Consider the following 19,600-nt stretch of genomic DNA (forward strand, 5'->3'; position numbering starts at 1 on the left):
GACCCCCTCACCCTGCCTCAGGCGCCAGGCTGCCAGCCCATCTGCTGGGGAGAAAGGAGGGACCAGTTTTTCCCAGGGGATCCTGGGGAATCTATTGGAAGTTCAGTGCTCCCAGGGAGATCCATTTACTGGACTTAGAAGGCATTTCGGTTCACACGGGAAACCTGCAGGGTAGAGCGAGCCTTGGAGTAGACTCAGGTTAGGGTAGGGGACTGGCACAACGGGGCGGGGTGTTTTGGCCACCACGTGCCTGAGGCAGGCTGTGCAGCTCATCGGTGCCCACCCGCTGTGGGATGATAAGAGTGCCCCCCTCCCCGCGCCCAGTCTCACCGGCTCGGAGGCGCCAGGCCCCCCCCCAGGGCCGGGGCGGGCTGGGGAAGGTAATGTAATTCCGGCCCAGCTAACCTGATTATGGCGGCCTGCACCGGGCAGGGTGGCGGCGGGGGCGGGTCTAAGGCTCTGGGGGCCCTCCCGGCCCGGGTCCCATCCCGAGGAAGGACGCAGAGTTCACACACTCCCAGCTCCTGGGTTCTCCGCCAGAGGTCACAAGGTCACCAAGCGGTTTCAGCCTTTCCCCAGCTCCCTTCGCTGGCACGCCCCAGGTTCATTTTCTGGGGTTTGGTTGGGATAAAGTGTGAATGGGAAACTGGGCGTCCGGGATCCTCCCAAGGCCTCAGCGAGTCCCTCGTGCTGCCGGTGGCGATTTTGTCCTCCGGTCTTTAAGAGGGGAAAGTATGCGAAAATAGACCTCTTGGGCTCAGAATAAAGGGGCAGAATCCCGCCTTGAGGCTTCCCTGCACTGGGGATGATAAGTCGGCCGAGGTTGAGCAACGGGTTTGATTTGCAGCGATTTCGGAAAATCGAAATTCTAAGAAACATGGCACCAATTACCAATGCGTCCGGACAGGACCGGTAGCTCTAAAGGAGAGGTCAGGAGGTACACTAAGGATCAAGAACGCGGAGTGTTTTTCCCCAGCCCGAGTCCGCCGAACTCGCGCTGCCATTCCCTTCCCACACCTGTCCTCTTCTTGGGCCTCTAGATCGCGGGTTGCTGTTCCTCAACCACTTCGTACGCAGCCGGGAAGCCTCAACGAGATTTGGTCTTAGAGAACACTTAGGTGGGGGTCACAACGAATCCAGGAGTTGGCAAGAAGGACCCATCGGGAGGTGAAGAGTGGGGCGTGGGGAAAGAAGCACCTGCCGAGGAAGCCGGTGAAGCGGAGGCAGCCCAAAGGCGGAGGCCAGAAAGGAAGGAGGCGACGTGAGCATCTTGGCTGACTCAGCTGCCCAAGCTCTGGCCCCTCCCGCGCTGAGCCTTGTTCCTAACATCCTCGCCCTCCTCTGCCTCCGCCCCGCACATCCCGCCTGGTGTTTGGCGCAAACAGGCGTCCTTTCCCCTTTAACAGTTGGGCCCCGCCCCTGCCCTACCCCCAGCCCCCACTGCCCACCCGGGGCCGGTTTGTCAGTCATTGCCCCAGTCCGAGCTGGCCAACCCTCTCCACCCGAGACTTGGGCAGCGACCTCGGCAGACTAGCGTCCATCTGTGCTTCGGAGCCAGCAAGGGAGCTCGGGGGCCTCAGCGGGCCGCGTTCCTCCGGGATGCGAGCCCCAGTGCAGACGCCCGGTAGGGGCGGGCAGCCGCGAGGCTTTTCCAGGCGCACAGGGTTGCTGCTGTTCTGGGGGGCCCGGCGCCCGGCTGTGGCCAGCCTCGCTGGCCCTTGAGGCCGCCGACCTGGGCGCGCCGCCGCTGGGCTCCCAGAGCTATATATCTGCGGCACTCTACTTATCCACGGAACCTCCTGAGGTCTTCCCAGTCTCAGACCCATGGAGCCCTCGGTGCTGGCTCCGCACAACCTTGCGCACCACGAGCCAATCAGCTTCGGCATCGATCAGATTCTGAGCTGCTCCGAACCCCCGGGGGGTGGCCTAGGCCCGGGTCGTACGGGCCAGAGCCACAGCGAGAGTGCGGCATTCTCGGGTGGATTCCACGGAGCCTCGGGTTATGGCCCTGCAGGTTCTCTGGCCCCGCTGCCCAGCAGCTCCGGAGTGGGCCCGGGTGGCGTGATCCGCGTTCCGGCTCATCGCCCGCTGCCAGTGCCGCCGCCCGCGGGAGGCGCCCCTGCGGTGCCTGGGCCCTCGGGTTTGGGCGGCGCCGGGAGCCTAGCTGGACTCACCTTTCCATGGATGGACAGCGGCCGACGCTTGGCCAAGGATCGGCTCACCGGTGAGGTTGCCCGACGCCTCCAGCGTCATGCCACACTCTGACCCTTTTCCTCTTTTCTTTCTGCTCCAACTCAGGGACCTCTTTTTTACTTCCCCTCAGATTATCTCGGGGGATCCTCCTCCACCCCGGACCTTTTGATCCTGCAGATGAGAGCAATGGGGAGGGAGCTGTCGTCGGTGCCTGTACCGCCCTACCTTGCAATTCCACTGTCCACACTGCGGGGTGGGCAGGGTGAAGTTATGGGGGACATCTCTCCTTACTCATGCGGAGGGCCGTTGCTTCCGATATCCCTTCTTGTCTGGATGCTTCTGCTAATGCTGGGCCGAGCCTGGGGGCCGAGCCTGGGGCCCGGGTAAGGACCAGGGTCTCTTCTCAGCGATACCTCGGGCCACCTCGCAAACCCTACCCTGCTTTTTTTTCCTCCTCATAGCAGCGCTGTCGCCCTTCTCTGGGACGCGCCGCATAGGCCACCCTTACCAAAACCGGACCCCCCCGAAGCGGAAGAAGCCGCGCACGTCCTTTTCCCGCTCGCAGGTGCTGGAGCTGGAACGGCGCTTCCTGCGCCAGAAGTACCTGGCCTCGGCCGAGAGGGCGGCGCTGGCAAAGGCCTTGCGCATGACCGACGCACAGGTGAAGACCTGGTTCCAGAACCGACGCACCAAGTGGCGGTGAGCTAGGGCGGACTGGGGCCCGCGGGGCCGGCCAAGTGGCGGTGAGGCGCGGGGTGGGCGAGGACAGGCTCGCTGACCCCGCATCTCCGCCCGCCCAGGCGCCAGACCGCAGAGGAGCGCGAGGCCGAGAGGCACCGCGCGGGTCGGCTGCTCTTGCACCTGCAGCAGGACGCGCTACCACGGCCGCTGCGGCCGCCCCTGCCCCCGGACCCGCTTTGCCTGCACAACTCATCACTCTTCGCGCTGCAGAATCTGCAGCCTTGGGCCGAAGACAACAAAGTGGCTTCTGTGTCTGGGCTTGCCTCGGTGGTGTGAGCTTCGCCTGCTGGATCCGCCGAGCTCTCTTTACCGGACCAAGGCGCCGCATGGAACGCCCGGTTCGGGCAGTGGAGCGCGGCTGCTCAGGCCCATGGTTTCCTGGCAGCCGGGTGTATGAGAAGCAGCAGGAATTCAGATTATCGTCGAGCCGGGTGGGCTCCCAGGCCCCCATCGAGTAGACTCCCAGGGTGCTCACACAGGGCTTAAAGTTCCCGCCATTTTTCACAGTACAGCATCTAAGCGGCCTGAGGTGTGAGAGGGCGGGACCTATAGGTTGATAACCAATAAGGTGCAGGGAGGGGGATGGGCTGGCCAATGGTAGCTACTCTCCTCAGGGACTAGGGGTTCTGCGATGAATAGGCTCAGAGCCCTGGACTGAGTACTGAGAGCAGCACGTGGTGCTGGGAAGGGTTGGCTGCAGCAGGTGCTGTCTAGGGTTACAACAAAGGTGTGAAGAAAGGAAGATGGCAACAACAGAGAAATAATGGAGAAGGTGCTGGAGCGCCAGAATCTGACTGATCACGACAGGGACCAGAGGGTTGTCATGTTGGGCATCTCATCCCTCAACTGTAAAATAATAGCTAAGGATTCCTTCTTGACTTTGAGTCTCATGTTGTACTATGTTCAATCTGCTGGCTGTATTCTTTTTGAGCTTCACAGTGCACTTGGGCTGTAGGTGAGAGGAATACTTATACGTCAGACAAAATATAACATCTACGAAGAAAATCTGGCTCTGGTGTCCCACAGGGACAGAAAAGGGAGAAGAGGAAACTGGGCAAAATTAATGGGTCCACACTGAGCATAGTGGCACAGGCCTGTAATCCCGGCTGTTCAGGAGGCTGAAGGAGAAGGACCACAAGTTAAAGGCAGCCTCAGCAACTTGGAAAGATCCTGTCTCAAAGAAGGGGATGGGGTGGGGGGAGGCTAGGGATGTAGCTCAGTGGTAGATTGAGCTGGGTAGATAGTGCTGGGTTCAATTCCTAGTACCCACAGTGGGAGGGGGATGGAGAGAAAGTAATGGGCCCAGTGGAGTTAGAGTGACCAGAATACTTTGGAAATAATAAGGCTAAAAAAAAAATTAAAGATAATTTCAGATGGGAAATATGGAGAACAAGAAATCAATGGTGCTGAGGATGATGAAGGGTGAAATTGGGAAGTTTATAGTAAGATTAACTCTAGGCAAAATGAATGTTAGACCTACAAAGAATAAATTCTGGAAAAGTATCTTTGAGAGACGTAAACTGACATCCACATACAGATGAAGATAGAAAATGATGAGAACAGACAGAATCTCCAAGAGAGGGTATTCAGAAGAAAAGCAGAGTTCTAAGGAATAAATCTTGTTTTCCAGCCAAATTCCATAAACATATTTATAATGTGCAAGATGATGAAGAATATCAAAGTTAATAGTCCAAGGGCAAAATGGGGGAAGGTATTCATAGTCATAAAGAAAGAATGTTCCTTAAGTGTCAACTTCAGCCAGAGGCTGCTGGGATGCTTGTTGATGGTAAGCTCAGTGAGGGGATGGTTGTAGTAAGGTTTAAAAAGGAGTAAGCTCTAAGTTGTATGACAAAGGAAAGATTCTGTCTGATTCCTCTAGCACTCCCATTCTTCCTCCCCTGGAGGCTGGAACATTGTGACAGAGGAAAGAGAGGCAGGGCCAATGATAGCCAGACTACTCATATTCTGTGCTTTTGACAGTTATGTCAGACAACATAAGGCTTGACCAGGGGTGGGAGCCAGGCAAGAGGCTCCAGGAGTTGGCCCCAGATCTTTGAAATGATGTCATTTCTTCATGCTTGTTGGATATTCTGCTGCAAAATCAAAATCAAACTTGGCATCATAGAAAAATCTTTTATAGATCAAAAGGGAGTACAAGGATGGATCTGACATAACTTGGTAGAATGGGGAGCATGTCAGTCCCTGGCAAATAAGGAAAGCAACAAGAAGGCTAAGGGAAGGATTCTACCCTATATAGACTGTGGCTTACCCCATTCCCTCTACTTTTAGATTCCAGAATTTACATTGACCTTAAACTCTGGCCTTCTAAATCTAGTTGTCTGCTTTGGTGCTAGCCTGAAGGAGGACCATGAGTTGAGCTCAGCTCTAATCCTTAGGTAGGCAGGTCATTGCAGGACACAGGCATCTCTGAACTCCTGGATGGAGGAAGATTCACTCTCTGCCGATGAATCTGCCATTTCTTTCCTCAATTGGTTCAGGAGATCTCTGCTCTCACTGGGGGGCAGGTTACTCAGGAAATATGGAGGGGCCAACTCCACCAACCTGACAGAGAGAATCATAACAAGATAAGCTCTATCTTCTCTTATAAAGCAGACTCTTGAACTTCCTACAACCCCTTCCATGAGCCCTCTCTCCTCAAACCACTAAGATCTCGTCTTCTTAAGTCTCTCTAACTTCACAATTTTAGTTTTGGTCCCAGGTAGAGGAATGGGCAGTGCAGGAGCTGTGTCAGGAAACTCACATCTGAGGTTGAATCTCAGAAACAATGGAAAGGCAGTTGTCTTTGGATATGGAGAAACTGTGGTATAGCACCCATTGTGGGGGTCTGGCCGGAGGACGGCGATTTTGGTAGCAGCAATTTGAGGAGAGCTGGGCCACATGCTTATGGGTTAGGAGCAGGTAATTTCCAGTCCCATCTGTGTCTCGGGCCACCTCATTGAAAGACAAAGATATTGAAGGAATAAGTAAACGGAAGAGGCAGAGAGTAGAAAAAAGACGAGGGGGCTGAGAAAGAATTAGTAGGGGTAGTGAGAGTTTTAAAAGTAAAAATATTACCTTTGGGTGTTGTCTCTACATATGGTATTTCCATAGTCCCTTGTACTCCAAAAACTCAGAGGAATAGTCCCTCTTGGGTTTAAATATTCTGAATGGTACTTGCATATAAATATCTGTCTCCTCTGTATTTATCATTCTCACCCCAAATTTCAGAGGTAACATATAAATATCTGTCTCCTCTGTGTTTATCATTCTCACCCCAAACCTTTCCCCTAACCTTGAGGAAGTATCCTGACACCAGTGCTTTCTGAAGGTTTCTGCGATTTTGTTCAGAGCCAAAGGCTGGTTGGGTCAAGGGAAGTTCAATTTGCTGCATGAGTTCTTGGAGCTCTCCCCGAAGTTTACAGGCTTGGCACAATGCTGCCCAGTTTAGACCCCGAGCCTGACACCAAGCCTCGTTTGCTCCACCTAGGAGAGGAAAGAGACCAGCTACAACTGACGTCCTTGAGGCCTCCTAAAGGATACAACCTATGGCCAAAAGGCCTCCTCTTCCTGAGCTCAGAGATCTGTCAGATGGTTGCACACCACTTTCCTTTTTGAAAAATCTAGGATTAAGAAGGAGCAAAGTGGGCCACTCACTTTGTATAAAGGCTTCATAAACCTGGATCAGAGAGCTGTGGTCACCATCGGGGTGTTCCAGACCCCTTCGCAAGGCAGCTTCTTCCGCACAGAGTGGAGGACGCGTAAACCCAGGGGCAACTGGAGGTTGAAGAGAGGAAGGTGGTTTGAGGGAATGAGAAAGGATAGTAGTACAGGTGTAATATTTAAAAGGTACAAATGCCCCTTTGGGAATTTTATTCAAAAAACATTGGTAACTTCTGCATACTCTGCACTTTATTAGACACTAGGGATTAACAATAGTTGGCCTCCATATCTATGGGTTCTACATCTGAACTTGAACAACTGTGGATCAAAAATATTCAGAAAAAAATTGCATCTAAACAGAAAATGTATGGACTTTTTTTGGTTATAATTCCTTAAAAATATAGTGTTTACATTGTATTTGATTTTATAAGTAACCTAGAGATGATCAAGTGCGCTACTGCTGAGCCCAGCCCCAGCCCCATATGCCATTTTATTATAAAAGACATAGGCATCAGTGGATTTGGGTATACACAGTGGGTCCACGAACCAATCTCCCATGGATTCTGAGGAATGGCTGTAAATGAAGGAGTCTCTTGCCCTCAAGAAGATTAGTTGGTGGGAGAGACCAACAAGCAAGCAGACCTGATAAGTATGATAGGTATATATATGATACTTTGGAAACACAGAAGAGGGCAGCTTTGGGTGATAGGAGCATGGGTGATATAAGAGAAATGGATGAGGGCTTTGGGCTAATTTTTGAAATTCTGAGTAGGAATTATTAGTTCAGTGGGAATATTTGAGGCTTTGGGAACAGAATGACTAATAATCTAAGTTAACAACATGGCACATTGGGGAACTGTAAGCCACCTGATTTAGGCGGAGGCAATGACATGTGGCAGAATAGCAGGAGCTAAAGCTAAAGGTAGGTATATGCAAGGTCATGAGAGTCTGAATGTGTTGTGCAAAGAAGTTTTTTAGGTGTGTGTGTGTGTGTGTGTGTGTGTGTGAGAGAGAGAGAGAGAGAGAGAGAGAGAGAGAGAGAGAGAGAGAGACACACACACACACACACCAGGGATTGATCCCAGGAGTGCTTTTTACCACTAAGCTGCAACCCTAGCCCTCCCCCCACCTTTTCTCTTTGATATGGGGTCTCACAGAGTTGCTGAGGATGACCTCAAACTTATGATCCACTTCCTCAGCTTCCTGAGTTGGTGGAATTACAAATGTGTACCTACTTATATCTTGAAGGTAAAGAATAGCTGTTGAAGGTTGTAGCTGGGGTTTTAGCTCAGTGGTAGAGTGCTTGCCTAGCATGCATGATGCATTGGGTTTGAGCCTCAGCATCACATAAAAATAAATAAATAAAGGTATTGTGTTCATCTACAACTAAAAAAAAAAATTAAAAAGAATAGCTGTTGAAGAGGAGTTTTTTAATAAGGGGGTCCACACATTTGAAAATATTTACATGACTAGTGAGGAGACTACTAAAGGAATTCAGCGAACAATGAGGACCTAACATGGGCACTGACAGTGAATATGCAGAGGAATAAATTAATTAAAAATGATATTTATAAAATAAAAATAAGAACCTGCAGAAAGATTAGTTTAGAATTATGGTAGTAGAAGAGCAGAGGTGATGGTATTATCTGAAATTGAGAATCCAAAAAGAGGAAAAAAATTTTGTGATGATGGGTAAAGGAGTAGCTTAATAGGATTTTGAGTTCAGATCTTAGTTGAGATACCATGGACTATTCTGGTAGAAATGTCCGACAGGAAATGGGTCTCTCTTCTCCCTTCACTCTATCTTTCCCTCTTCCTTCCCTCTCCCTCTAGAAGAATGGTACTGGCAGAGAGATACGAGGCACAAAGTTTGGATATTTTAAGTATAAAGGCAGAGTTTCAAACCATGAGTGTGGATAAACTTGCTTAGAGTTTGGTGAATGAGAAAACACAAAGACCAAGGATAGAATCCTGAGGACCAATTTACAATGGATGAACAGAGAATAAGGGAGCCCAAGGAATAGATGAATGGCACCACAGAAACCTAGGGAGGAAGCAATTTCAAAGTGGGAGTGGTCAGCACTTTCACATCAAAAGGTCACAAATAAAGGCTTAGAAGTCTCCATTTTGAGTTGTGTATCTGGAAGGTCATTGGTAAGTTGAAAGCTGATATGTGGGCCTGCAATGATAATCCAGTGGTGAGCAACACATTACATAGAATGAGATAGATCATGTTGTATAGCTGAAGAGGCAGAGGTGTGTGGATTTCAGTAATAAGACAAAAGTTGTAAGCAAGTAGAGAGGTAAGAAGCAGCAGAGAGAAAAGGCTGCAGAGGGATAGGTGATTATGCCCTGTGGGGGGTGGGAACTAGAGCACAGAGGAAAGGACAAGTCTTAGGAGCACTAAAACACAAGAAGAAGGGTTGCGGTGACCACACAAGCAGTGATTTATAGGAGTGAGGGACGGGGAGTGTAGCTCAGTGGTAAAGCACTTGTCTAGCCTGGCTTCTATCCTCAGCACCACAAACACACAAACACACACACACACACACACACACACACACACACACACACCCCGCAGACTAACAAGTGATATAAATTTTAACCCCTTTGTGGCTTAAAGCTATAAATATACCAGTGAGCATGGCAGCAAGTGTGAGCATCTCATCTACGCAGTCAAACTCGCAGGAGGCCAGCAGGGCTTTGGCCAGCTCAGGGGACAGGGGAAACTCTGATAGGATGACTCCCAGGTCTGATAGGTCCCCATCATCATCCAGAGCTGCCAGATAGTCTAAGTCTTCCAGTGCCTGCATCAATGCTTCTGGAGCTGGTGAGGAAGCAGAGCTTAGAGGGTGTAAAGTCTGAGCAGGTCAGAGAGTAGCACTTGAGCAGGATGGGTGCTCACCAGGCCGGTCCAGGAAGTGGCACTCCCCTGGCTCTGCAATCTGTCTCCTCTTTAGTAGTAACACCAGGGGACTCAGATTCTCTTCACAAACCCTGGGTTGTGGCAGTGGGGAAGCCTCTAGTTCTAGGAAGGACTGAGGGTACAGGCAGAGGCAGGACCCTGAGGGGAGAAAGACCTGGGAAAGTAGATTTCTCAGGGCTGACATGCTATGACTGCTCTGCTTGACCTCATTGAGGGTAAAGGCTCTTACCTGGTGGGAACCCTCTTGCTCGAAGTCGTCTTGCCTCTGCCTGACACTTGCTAATTGGTCTTAATACTTGTGATTCTGCCCGGATCCGAGGATTGTAAACCTGTTGTCCATCCCCCAACCAATGTCAGTACAGATCAGAGTGGGCCATTTGACTTTAGCCCCACTCCCCCTTATCTCTCACTCACACTTCGAAGCTCCAGTCCTGAATCAATGACATGACGGATAGAAGGGAGGGAGAAGGAGAAGTCAGCCAGCCAATGAGTGACCACAACTTTCCGGGCACCCATGTCTGTGTCCTCATATACAGCCTGTATCGCTTGGCCACAGCCTGGATGAAGGGGCAGCACCCGTGGCTGAGGTCCTGGGAGAGCTAAGGTCCCCACTTCCCTTGACAAGGATTCACAGCACAGGGAAATTTCCTGAAGAGAGGGGCAGGCCATTAGGGCAGTTCTCACCTTTTAGGGGGAGTCAGAAACCCCTTTGTCAAACTGATGGAAACTATGGCCCTTCACTCTGAAAACTGTATATACTCAGAAAGTTGGGGGGGATGTTATCATTTCAGTTCACTGAACCATAAATCCCTGCGTTAGAAATCAAAAAGTGGGTGGCAGCTCTATCCTGAAATCCTTGTTTTCCCTAAGACCCCAGCAGAGTAAATACCACCACTCCAGTATCCCATCCCCTCAGGACAGGAAGGCATACATGATTATTATTTTTTTTTTGGCAGTATTGGGAATCAAACCCAGGACCTCATGTATGCTATGCAAGCCCTCTACCATTGAGCTACATTGTCAGCCTAAGCATTTTTTTTGTGTGTGTGTGTGTGTAATCCCATTATTTTACCTCCTCACTGGACAGGTACACAAGCACATCTCCTGGAACCTCCTTTAGACACAACTCAAGCACAGCTTGACAGGCAGCTTCCACCGGATCAATAGGGATAGTGTCTCTGTAGACAGGGGTGGGACTCCCACCAGGTTCTTTGGGTATGTGCACAGTAGGAGGATTGCCCCAGAAGGCCTGGAGCTTAGGTTCAAGGGCTGGGTCGGTAACCACAACCACTTTAGGGTCCCCTGGAAGGTTTCTCAGCTTGATATCTCGTAGCAGCCCCTGAAGTGAGTCTGAGGCCACCGACCGCTCTTGAGCCTCATCCAGCACCAGCACACCCCAGCCTCCAATGCCCCGGGATGAGGCCACCTCCTGCAGAAGCAGCCTGTCCCAGCAGAACCTGTTGACATTGGTAGTAGGCAGAGGAATCAGGATGGACACTGATTGGTCCTAGAAGTCCAGGGGAACCTCTCCTCAAGGGACCTGGATTTTGATATTGAGAGTCAGAAAAAGATACTGTGACTGACTTTCTGAGCTTGGGGAGTTATAACTATGACACCTCAACTCCACTGAGGACATCTGGCTCATAAACAGGGAAGTTAGATTTTCAAGGTGAATGTGAGGGGAACTCACATTCCTGGCTGGAACTCAGAGGCTTAATTTAATAGTTGTACTGTGCATGATTTAAAAGGGTGAACTGGGTTGAGGAATGGTATGGACATTTCTACTTGGTGAAGGAAATTAGATTCAGGTCAGGCCTGCAAAGGACCCCACCTGAGCAGGGTGTCAGACTCTGTGCAGTTCTCTTGAGGGATGCTGTATCCAACCTCATGACCCAGAGTCAGGTCCATCTCATCAGCAACCTGCACAGCCAAGCTCAGGGCTGCCAGAGGGTAAGGCTGAGTGACAGTAACCTGGCCATTCTGGAACCCTCTTGCTAATGCAAACTCTGCACACCACTGAGGGATCTGGGTAGGGGTAGAAAAGGAAAATCGGTCAGAGATAGAGGGATTCAGTCAGAAGTGCTGGGGAGGGCCTACGGCCAGGGCTCCTGATTTGGGGAGTCCTTGGTTCTTTACCAGCCTAGCCCATCTCCCTCTGCCCAACTCCCCTGTATCCCCCCGCACAACCCATCCCTTACCTAGAAAAAGGCCAAATCCCTTAGCCCCTCCCCTTGTCCACTCCCAGAATCTCCCACCACCTGGGTGCTCTTGCCAGAGCCAGGCTCTCCAGACACTAGCACCACTCCAGTGGGACTGCTCTCCAAATGCTCCAAGAAGGTGAAGCGAGCAGCCCAGATGGGCAAGGCTCGGCGCTGCTCAAGCAGCTCGTAGTAGCGGGAAGAAAAGGGAAGCCCATCAAAGGGGTTTACAGCCAATTCAGACTCCCCAGGACTTGAGCTAGACTCTTCTGCCAGCCTAGGAGGCTGAGAGGCCATGGTGGCTATCCGGCAGAACCTAAAGGAGGCAGGGCAGCTAGTAAGACCTCATATTTGGTGTCTGACACCGTCTTCCCACTTCAGGGATTCCTAACTTCTACCCTCAGGTAATAAGGCCCCAGGGTCTATTCTTTCCAGCATTTCTTGCTTGCTGGGAGACAGTGCTAGGTGTTTCTAAGGAACCATGGATAGTTAACTTTTAACCTGTAGTAAAAACCTTGTAACACAGGGGTTCTTGGGGGCAACAGGAATGAGACATAATAACCTGCTGGAAGTTCCCAAGAAGAAAATAAATAATATGAGGGGTGGGGGCAGGAGAGCAGGGTCACAAGAATCTTGGATTCAAACCTGCTTGCAGCTGTGAGACGCCTCAGGACGGCAGCCGGTTCCAAACCTACCCAACCAACCCTGACTTGCTTGAAGTACAAAGGTAAGTTCCGGTTCCACCCTTAGGCTAGGCTCAAACTCCAATCCTAAAGTTTGCTTTTAGGGTGGGGCCATTTGCTCCACTAGATTTAACCTATCCAGGAACCTATGGAAAACAGGCTTCTACCAAGACACTGAGCATGTGTGAACCCGAGAGTCCTGTGCTTGTGAAAGACATTCTGGGACTTGTAGTTTTACAGCAGCAGCTTTACAAACCTGTGTATTCATACAGTGCTGAACATCCAAGCTGGGGTCCAGCTGCTGCCTATCTTCATTTTATTTACACTTTCTCAGGATCACTTATTTTTTGGCATGAGATGATTTTGAACAGTTCCATTCTAGCCACCCCTCATAAACCTACAAGGAGACTTACCCGTGTACCCTCTAACCAAGGGAAAAGGAACCTGTTCATGGGGCTTTTGAAACCCAGAGAGGCAACAGAGACCTTGAGTGAAAACCCTGAATTTAATGTGAGATTGGGGGAGCCCCATCCCTCCCTTTTTACCACCCACTCATCCGGCCTTTTGTGAGTTGGGTGAGGGCTGCCCCCAGTCTCCGTCCTGCGGCTCTGGGTGCCATCCTGTTCCTTTGAGCTCAGTCAGCCTCCTGGGCCTGTCTCTCTCTGAATCTCCTGTGGGACACAGGGAGAGACATTGTGTAGGCTTTGTCACATTAGCTCCATAATGCCCTTTGCAACTTGCCCCTTCTTACTCATTGTCCTCTATCCCCCTCACCTTCTTGCATATTCATATAGTGCCTGCTTGCGCTCCTGCAGGCTCTCCTGACGGGCCCAGGAAGACTTGGCAAATGTTAGGGCTGTGGGTTGAGGGGTCACCAGGCCAGAGCTGGGGAACTGAGGTGATCACAATGTCAGAGGGCTTGCGAAGTCATCATCATTAAACACGCATCGAATGCCTACTTTGCAAGAGAGGCACTGTGCTAGGGTCTCAGGATCAAAAAGAGAAACTAGGGATAGGGTATATGTAGACTGCCCCAACCTACCCTAAATCTTGGACTTGACCACTTCCTGGGTCTCACCTTTGGGGTGGAGGCTGTGGGCAGAGACTGAGTTCCCTCAGTGATGTCTTCAGGCATGAAAGCCACAGCCCCCTCAAGCAGATTAGTGATGGTCAAGTCTACACAGCCAGTTCTAGCTGGGAAGAAAGGAAGAGAGGAGAAGGGAGTCCATTCCCTGCTCATCTTCTTCTTTCACAACCCACTTTTCCTCCTTGTGTTTGTCACTGTGTGTGGCCACCCTTTCCCATACCCAGGTCTCTCTGGATGACACCCAATGGCACATGGGGCAAAACTTCCTTGACTCTCTGAGCCAGAGTTGCCAGTTGTACATCAGGAGAAGGGCCAGGAGAGGGAGGGAAAGAAGACTGGGCTGCAGGAAAAAAAAAAAAAAAAAAGGAAAAACAGAAAAAAGAAAAAATCAGATACATGGTAAACAGAGAACTAGGAAGGAGGAGAGGCTGACTAGCTCAGAAATAGGAAATCACAATAGGCTGAAACAAAACAAAATGAACAAACAAAAACAAAATCAAAAAGCTTTGTGTATAGAGGAAACACACCTGACTGGGGGCGCAGTCTGGGGTGTCTTTGTCGCTTCATGTGTTCTGCTTTGTCTGCTGGTGTGAGGCGTGTTCCTGTTTGTCCCAATTCCTTGGCCAACAACTAGGAAAATTGCAAGGTTTTAAGTGTCAAGACCTTAAGACCTCCTACTCCTCTCCCCAAGGAGGTACTTCCACCCTGCCTGTGTACCCTACCACCTGTTGTACTCGAAGTGCAAACTCCTCATTCCCCTCCCCCAGCTGGCGATGAACAGGATGAAGCCACCTGCAAAAAACAACCCAGTGCCATATTAGGGAACTCAGAATAGAGACTGTCATCTCTTCCTTACTTTGGTACCTCTTTTCATGGGACAGTGATGGTGAGGGTGGGGAAATAGTAAATGTTATTGCCTCTGTGGTTGAACTTTGATAATAAAAAACCTACAAATGGACAGAGCAGAGGCCACTACGTCCTTGACCTTGAGGTGAGCCTCTTCCCCAGCCACCAAAAAGTGAGGACAGTTAATACCTTACTTGATACACCGTGAAAGGGACGAAAAGTGACCACAGCAGTTCTGAGACCCAGGAGGCATCTGACACCGTCTGAGGGGAGGGTATGAAGTGAGGCCTAAGCCAAGACCAGGGGTGGGAAAGTTCCCCTCCAAACCCCAGAGATTCCCTGTCTAGCACACACTCACCACAGAGACCAGGGGTCTCTGAACTTGCAAGGTAAGAGGCTGTACCACATCCTGGATAGAAAATGGCCAGGAACTAGAAGAGAAAAGAGAGACTAGGATGGGAGTCCAGGTAGCCCAGCCAGCAGCTCATACCCAACTTAGAACAGTAAATGGTCCAGCTGCACAAGCAGATAAATAAGGAAGAGATCCAGGGAAAGAACTAAAAATGACAGAAAAAGGGAATGAACTAGGACTGAATGGGACAGGCTGAAAGTTTTGAAAACTAAGTGACCACCAGCTCAACCAGTTGGAGCCAGATATCTGTGCTCACTCACCTGAAGCGCAGGAGTCCTTCGCGGCCATTGGTGGCCTCTTCCTCAGGAAACAGCAGTAGAGGGGTAGGGGGAAGTCTCGTGGAAGCACAGAATCTCTTGAGTGACTCCACCAACTCCCCCTGCCTATCCATTTCCATGAAGCCCCGAGACCAGCACACAAAGCTGGGGGGACTATTGAGCAGAGGCTGGGAAACGGGAGGAGAGAAAGCAAGAAGAATGGAAGGAAAAGAGAAAATAAATGAGATAAGGGGTAGTGGAGTGGGGTCAGGGGCAAGGCTCAGTATCTCCCAAGAGAAACCCCAAGCCGGGAGAGGTGAGCCTTGAGTTTGGGCCCAGTGATCCACCCGGTGGCTATCGGTGCCTCGCCCCCGCCCCCACTCACGGTGCTACAGGTGGTGAGCAGGTTGACTATGTTGTGATCGAAAGGTGTCACGTGGTTGGAAATGAGGACCCTGACGCGGTGATCCCTAAGTCCGGAGTCCTCCTGCCGAGCCACCAGCCCCAGCACTGCACACATGGTCCGTACCACGAACCTGGGAATACAGGCTGTGGTGACTGTCCGACCTCCGGCCGGTCCCAGCCCAGAGAGTCCCAGAGTGCCCGAGTCGGAACCTGCGAAGGACGCTGTCCGGCAGCGCGCAGCTGACCAGGAAGACGTGGATCCCCAGAAAGAGACGCAGGACGAGGAGGCAGAACCCGATGGGCGCGTAGAGCAGCAGCGCGAGGAGCAGGAAGCCGTCACCTGGGAGCCTGGGGGCGAAAGGCGAGGTGATCAAGTGCCGAAGGCCGAGAGGACGCGGGAGCCGGCCTCTTCTCTTCGGAGCTCTTACCGGTGCGAGTCAAAGAGCCGCTCCGGCCCCGGGGCCGGGGGAGGCTCCATCGCAGCTGCTTCAAGGAAGCCCTGCTGCCGCCGCCGCCATCTTCGCGCCGGGCCGCAGGGGCTCCTGGGAAGGCGGAGTCTTGGGGCATCAGCCCGGGTGCCGGGACCCGAAGTCCGAGGCGCCCCGGAAGGGCTAGCGGTCCCAGCATGCCCCGCGGCCTCTTGGGCAGCCTAAGAACTAGCGTCCCACCGGGACCACAATTCCCGGCATTCGTGGAGCGGGGCGGAGTCGGCCTCCGGGAATCCTGGGTCCCGGCGTGCACTTCTGGAGGACTTCAGGTACCAGCGTGCCCCGCTTCCCGCTGTCCGCCTGCTAGCGTCCGGGGCACCGCCTTTGAGTAGGGCGGGCGAGGAGGCAACCGAGGCGGAGCTGATGGCTGCGTTGAGGGCGGGGCAGGGTGCAGGCTGGAGCCTCCGCGGATTGCGGGCTTTGGGGGGTATTCTCTGGGGTAAGGGACCCTTGTTGACCCCTGACCTCCGGGCCCTGCTGACGTCAGGCACTCCTGACCTCCAGGCCCGGGTGACTTATGGGACCCCCGGTCTCCGGGCCCGGTTGTCTGTGGGGGTCCCTGAGTCGCGGGCATGTCTGACGTCTGGGACCCCGGACCCCCGGGCACGACTAACTGCTGAGACTCCAGATCCCCGGACCCAGGAGTCCTCGGGGACCCCTGGAACCCGCTCGCGCGTGTGGCTGGCGGTAGCGCTGGGCGCTGGGGGGGCTGTGCTGCTGCTGTTGTGGGGCGGGGGTCGGGGTCCCCCATCGGTCCTTGCTGCTGTCCCTGCTCCGCCACCCTCCTCACCCCGGAGCCAGTACAATTTCATCGCAGATGTAGTGGAGAAGACGGCACCTGCCGTGGTTTATATCGAGATCCTGGACCGGTAATGGTGGGATAGAATTGGAAGCATCCTAGTCGCGGCCCAAGGGCGGGTGAACGGGAGGAATGGGAGCTTCCTCATCTCCATGGTTCCCTTTCCTATTTCAGGCACCCTTTCTCTGGCCGTGAAGTCCCTATCTCGAACGGCTCAGGATTTGTGGTAGCTGCTGACGGGCTCATTGTTACCAATGCCCATGTGGTGGCCGATCGGCGCCGAGTCCGTGTGAGGCTGCCTAGTGGCGACACATATGAGGCCATGGTCACAGCTGTGGATCCCGTGGCAGACATTGCCACGCTGAGGATTCAGACCAAGGTGGGGTTGGAGTAAGTCACGTCTGGTTGGAGCTATTTGCTTACTCTCATCTCTAGATGACAGTCCCCCTGCCTCTTTCTTCCTTAGGAGCCTCTCCCCACATTGCCCCTGGGACGGTCCGCTGATGTCCGGCAAGGGGAGTTTGTTGTTGCCATGGGAAGTCCGTTTGCACTGCAGAACACGATCACATCTGGCATTGTCAGCTCTGCTCAACGTCCAGCCAGAGACCTGGGACTCCCCCAAACCAATGTGGAATACATTCAAACTGATGCAGCTATTGATGTACGTCCTGATATGTGAGAAATGACAGATGGGATTGGTGTATGTGTAGTACAGGAGCCAACTTATGAGCCTATATTCAGAGGTTGGGCTGCAAAAAGGCAGCCTCTCATTCAAGGGCTGGGAGGGAAGACAATTTGGAGAAAATGCCTATAACTTGGTTATGTCCCCAGGCTTAGAATCCCTAGAACTCTTCCATATTTTCTTCTTGTCCTGCAGTTTGGAAACTCTGGAGGTCCCCTGGTTAACCTGGTGAGTGTGATCTTTCTTCTAAGAATTCCTGCCTCAGGACAGAGTAGAAATGGTGGTTTTTTTCCTCTGACTTACAAATACAAGTTTCTGTGCCATCGCTGTTGCCCATCTTCCAGTGTCCAATCATATCCCCTCAATAGTCTCTGCTACTCCTGTTCAGGTGTTCCCACTCTTACTATCTATTTGGGTTGTGTCCCTGCAGGATGGGGAGGTGATTGGAGTGAATACCATGAAGGTCACAGCTGGAATCTCCTTTGCTATCCCTTCTGATCGCCTTAGAGAGTTTTTGCATCGTGGGGAAAAGAAAAGTGAGAGCTTGACTTAGAGGGAAAGGGATACCTTTACAATGGTGGATGGGATACAGGGGAGGGGCATTCCTTAGGACTTACTGAAGAGGAATTCTTTTTTTTTTTAATATTCTTTTTTTAGTTGTTGATAGACCTTTATTTTATTTATTTATACGTGGTGCTGAGGATCAAACCCAGTGCCTCACACATGCCAGGCAAGTGCTCTACCTCTGAGCCACAGCCCCAGCCCACTGGAGGGGAATTCTATTGGAAGGAGAGGGAGGGGAAGGAAGGATGTAGCTGAGTGGGACTTTTTTGTTTCCCTTTCATAGACTCCTGGTTTGGAATCAGTGGGTGCCAGCGCCGTTATATTGGAGTGATGATGCTGACTCTTACTCCCAGGTATGAGCATTAGGAATAGTGACATGTAGGGCCACTTGGTTGAAGCTGTTTGCTTACTCCCATCTCCAGATGACAGGTCTCTTTTACCCATTCTCCCTTTGAAACTTCTCCCCTCACTACAGTGATGAGCTACTGATCCTGTATTGAGCTTTGTTCTCACTTCTGTCTTCATTTAAGATGAGCTGCCTCTCACTGTCAAAAAAGTTGTTCCCTCTTATCAACTTGACTTTTTTATACTACCTGTTCTACCTGTATCCCTGTTACTGGATAGATTCCATCCTGTTACTGTTGTGATTTAGTTTTTAATCCATTAATCTGGCACTTAATGGCCATTTTCCACTTGTCTCTAACAGCTTTCTAGATTTGACTTCTGTTACTTCCTACAGGAATACTTTGTTCCAGCCAACCTGATTTCCCACTCCTTTATCTCTATTTATGTTGTTCTTGTTTTATATAAATATCAGACCCATCCTTAGGCTCAGCCTGAGTTCTATTGCCCCCTTAAAGCTTTTCTTAGGATTCTAGAATGACATTAGTGCTATTGATTTAATTCTGTGTGTCATTTGGAATCAGTTTTCTTTTATGTACATATTGTACTTCCTAACTGCTAGAAGGCAAAAAGGGAACTGCCTTCTTATCTGTAGTACCTAGTGTGTGTCCTAGCCATGCATTTGTCAGTGAGTCTTGAAGTGGGGAGAATGCTAGGTGTGACTGATAGGGTTATCTGTGTCCTTTCAGCATTCTTGCTGAACTACAGCTACGAGAACCAAGCTTTCCTGATGTTCAACATGGTGTGCTCATCCATAAAGTCATCCTGGGTTCCCCTGCACACAGGTGAAGGAGAGACTGTTTTGTGAGGTGGGGTGGGAGAGGTGTGTATGTGTCCTTGAAGTGGGATATCTACTCCATTTTTCTCCATCTTTCTTCACAGGGCTGGTCTACGACCCGGTGATGTGATCTTGGCCATTGGGGAGCAGCTGGTACAAAATGCTGAAGATGTTTATGAAGCTGTTCGAACCCAATCCCAGCTGGCAGTGAGGATCCGGCGGGGGCCAGAAACACTGACGTTATATGTGACTCCTGAGGTCACAGAATGACTGGATTAGCAAGAGTGTGAGGCTCTTGCTCGGATTTCCTCTTGGACTTCCTAGCCTGTATTCTGAGGGCACCTGGGCAGAGGATTTAATGAACCAGTGGGGGGCAGGTCCCTCCAATCACCAGCACCAATTCCTGGGCTCTGAAGAATCACAAGAACACTTTTTATATAAAATAAAATTATACCTAGCAACATGTTATAGTCAAAAAT

At 51.3% G+C, this 19,600-nt stretch overlaps 4 protein-coding genes across 6 annotated transcripts; 2 read left to right on the forward strand and 2 right to left on the reverse strand.

Annotated features, from left to right (window-relative positions):
- The first annotated feature begins 1,824 nt into the window (after nucleotides 1-1,824).
- Tlx2 (T cell leukemia homeobox 2) lies at nucleotides 1,825-3,210 on the forward strand. The gene is made up of 3 exons (XM_026397469.2): nucleotides 1,825-2,224; nucleotides 2,655-2,892; nucleotides 2,994-3,210. The coding sequence occupies exons 1-3, from the start codon at nucleotides 1,825-1,827 to the stop codon at nucleotides 3,208-3,210; spliced, it is 855 nt and encodes a 284-aa protein (XP_026253254.1).
- Nucleotides 3,211-5,339: 2,129 nt separating this feature from the next.
- Dqx1 (DEAQ-box RNA dependent ATPase 1) lies at nucleotides 5,340-12,015 on the reverse strand. Its single transcript, XM_026397462.2, has 11 exons — nucleotides 11,779-12,015; nucleotides 11,352-11,545; nucleotides 10,593-10,977; nucleotides 9,935-10,168; nucleotides 9,750-9,849; nucleotides 9,500-9,658; nucleotides 9,230-9,421; nucleotides 6,589-6,708; nucleotides 6,227-6,417; nucleotides 5,696-5,886; nucleotides 5,340-5,496 (listed from the first exon to the last, which is right to left on the reverse strand). Exons 1-11 carry the CDS (start codon nucleotides 12,013-12,015, stop codon nucleotides 5,340-5,342), a joined length of 2,160 nt encoding a protein of 719 aa, XP_026253247.1.
- Nucleotides 12,016-12,887: 872 nt separating this feature from the next.
- Aup1 (AUP1 lipid droplet regulating VLDL assembly factor) lies at nucleotides 12,888-15,964 on the reverse strand. Of its 3 annotated transcripts, XM_026397431.2 has the most exons (12): nucleotides 15,837-15,961; nucleotides 15,619-15,756; nucleotides 15,389-15,539; nucleotides 15,007-15,191; nucleotides 14,693-14,765; nucleotides 14,524-14,597; nucleotides 14,214-14,280; nucleotides 14,016-14,118; nucleotides 13,709-13,828; nucleotides 13,480-13,595; nucleotides 13,176-13,294; nucleotides 12,888-13,072 (listed from the first exon to the last, which is right to left on the reverse strand). In XM_026397431.2, exons 1-12 carry the CDS (start codon nucleotides 15,884-15,886, stop codon nucleotides 13,036-13,038), a joined length of 1,233 nt encoding a protein of 410 aa, XP_026253216.2. In that variant the 5' UTR covers nucleotides 15,887-15,961; the 3' UTR covers nucleotides 12,888-13,035. The 3 variants fall into 3 exon arrangements, with proteins under 3 accessions (XP_026253216.2, XP_077647977.1, XP_077647978.1); XM_077791851.1 differs by lacking the exon at nucleotides 12,888-13,072 and having other exon boundaries at nucleotides 13,268-13,356; nucleotides 13,444-13,595; nucleotides 15,837-15,964; XM_077791852.1 differs by lacking the exon at nucleotides 12,888-13,072 and having other exon boundaries at nucleotides 13,269-13,356; nucleotides 15,837-15,963.
- A 168-nt stretch (nucleotides 15,965-16,132) lies between these two features.
- Nucleotides 16,133-19,560, forward strand: Htra2 (HtrA serine peptidase 2). Its single transcript, XM_026397430.2, has 8 exons — nucleotides 16,133-16,765; nucleotides 16,870-17,074; nucleotides 17,162-17,356; nucleotides 17,573-17,605; nucleotides 17,808-17,913; nucleotides 18,225-18,294; nucleotides 19,033-19,128; nucleotides 19,226-19,560. The coding sequence occupies exons 1-8, from the start codon at nucleotides 16,260-16,262 to the stop codon at nucleotides 19,389-19,391; spliced, it is 1,377 nt and encodes a 458-aa protein (XP_026253215.1). The 5' UTR covers nucleotides 16,133-16,259; the 3' UTR covers nucleotides 19,392-19,560.
- Nucleotides 19,561-19,600: the final 40 nt, after the last annotated feature.

Source organism: Urocitellus parryii, chromosome 12 (assembly GCF_045843805.1).
Source record: "Urocitellus parryii isolate mUroPar1 chromosome 12, mUroPar1.hap1, whole genome shotgun sequence".
NCBI classification, from domain to species: Eukaryota; Metazoa; Chordata; class Mammalia; order Rodentia; family Sciuridae; genus Urocitellus; species Urocitellus parryii.

Coding starts and splice junctions, on each gene's coding strand:
- Dqx1 (XM_026397462.2), bottom strand. CDS start 12,015: ATGGCCTCTCAGCCTCCTAGGCTGGCAGAAGAGTCTAGCTCAAGTCCT. Junction 6,709..9,229: donor ACTTGCTGCCATGCTCACTG/GTATATTTATAG, acceptor TTCAACCTCCAG/TTGCCCCTGGGTTTACGCGT. Junction 5,887..6,226: donor TGTCAGGATACTTCCTCAAG/GTTAGGGGAAAG, acceptor TCTTTCAATGAG/GTGGCCCGAGACACAGATGG.
- Aup1 (XM_026397431.2), bottom strand. CDS start 15,886: ATGGAGCCTCCCCCGGCCCCGGGGCCGGAGCGGCTCTTTGACTCGCAC. Junction 13,596..13,708: donor TGTCATCCAGAGAGACCTGG/GTATGGGAAAGG, acceptor CTTTCTTCCCAG/CTAGAACTGGCTGTGTAGAC. Junction 13,295..13,479: donor CCACAGCCTCCACCCCAAAG/GTGAGACCCAGG, acceptor TGATCACCTCAG/TTCCCCAGCTCTGGCCTGGT.
- Htra2 (XM_026397430.2), top strand. CDS start 16,260: ATGGCTGCGTTGAGGGCGGGGCAGGGTGCAGGCTGGAGCCTCCGCGGA. Junction 17,606..17,807: donor GAGGTCCCCTGGTTAACCTG/GTGAGTGTGATC, acceptor GTGTCCCTGCAG/GATGGGGAGGTGATTGGAGT. Junction 19,129..19,225: donor CTGGGTTCCCCTGCACACAG/GTGAAGGAGAGA, acceptor CTTTCTTCACAG/GGCTGGTCTACGACCCGGTG.
- Tlx2 (XM_026397469.2), top strand. CDS start 1,825: ATGGAGCCCTCGGTGCTGGCTCCGCACAACCTTGCGCACCACGAGCCA. Junction 2,225..2,654: donor GGCCAAGGATCGGCTCACCG/GTGAGGTTGCCC, acceptor TCCTCCTCATAG/CAGCGCTGTCGCCCTTCTCT. Junction 2,893..2,993: donor AACCGACGCACCAAGTGGCG/GTGAGCTAGGGC, acceptor CCGCCCGCCCAG/GCGCCAGACCGCAGAGGAGC.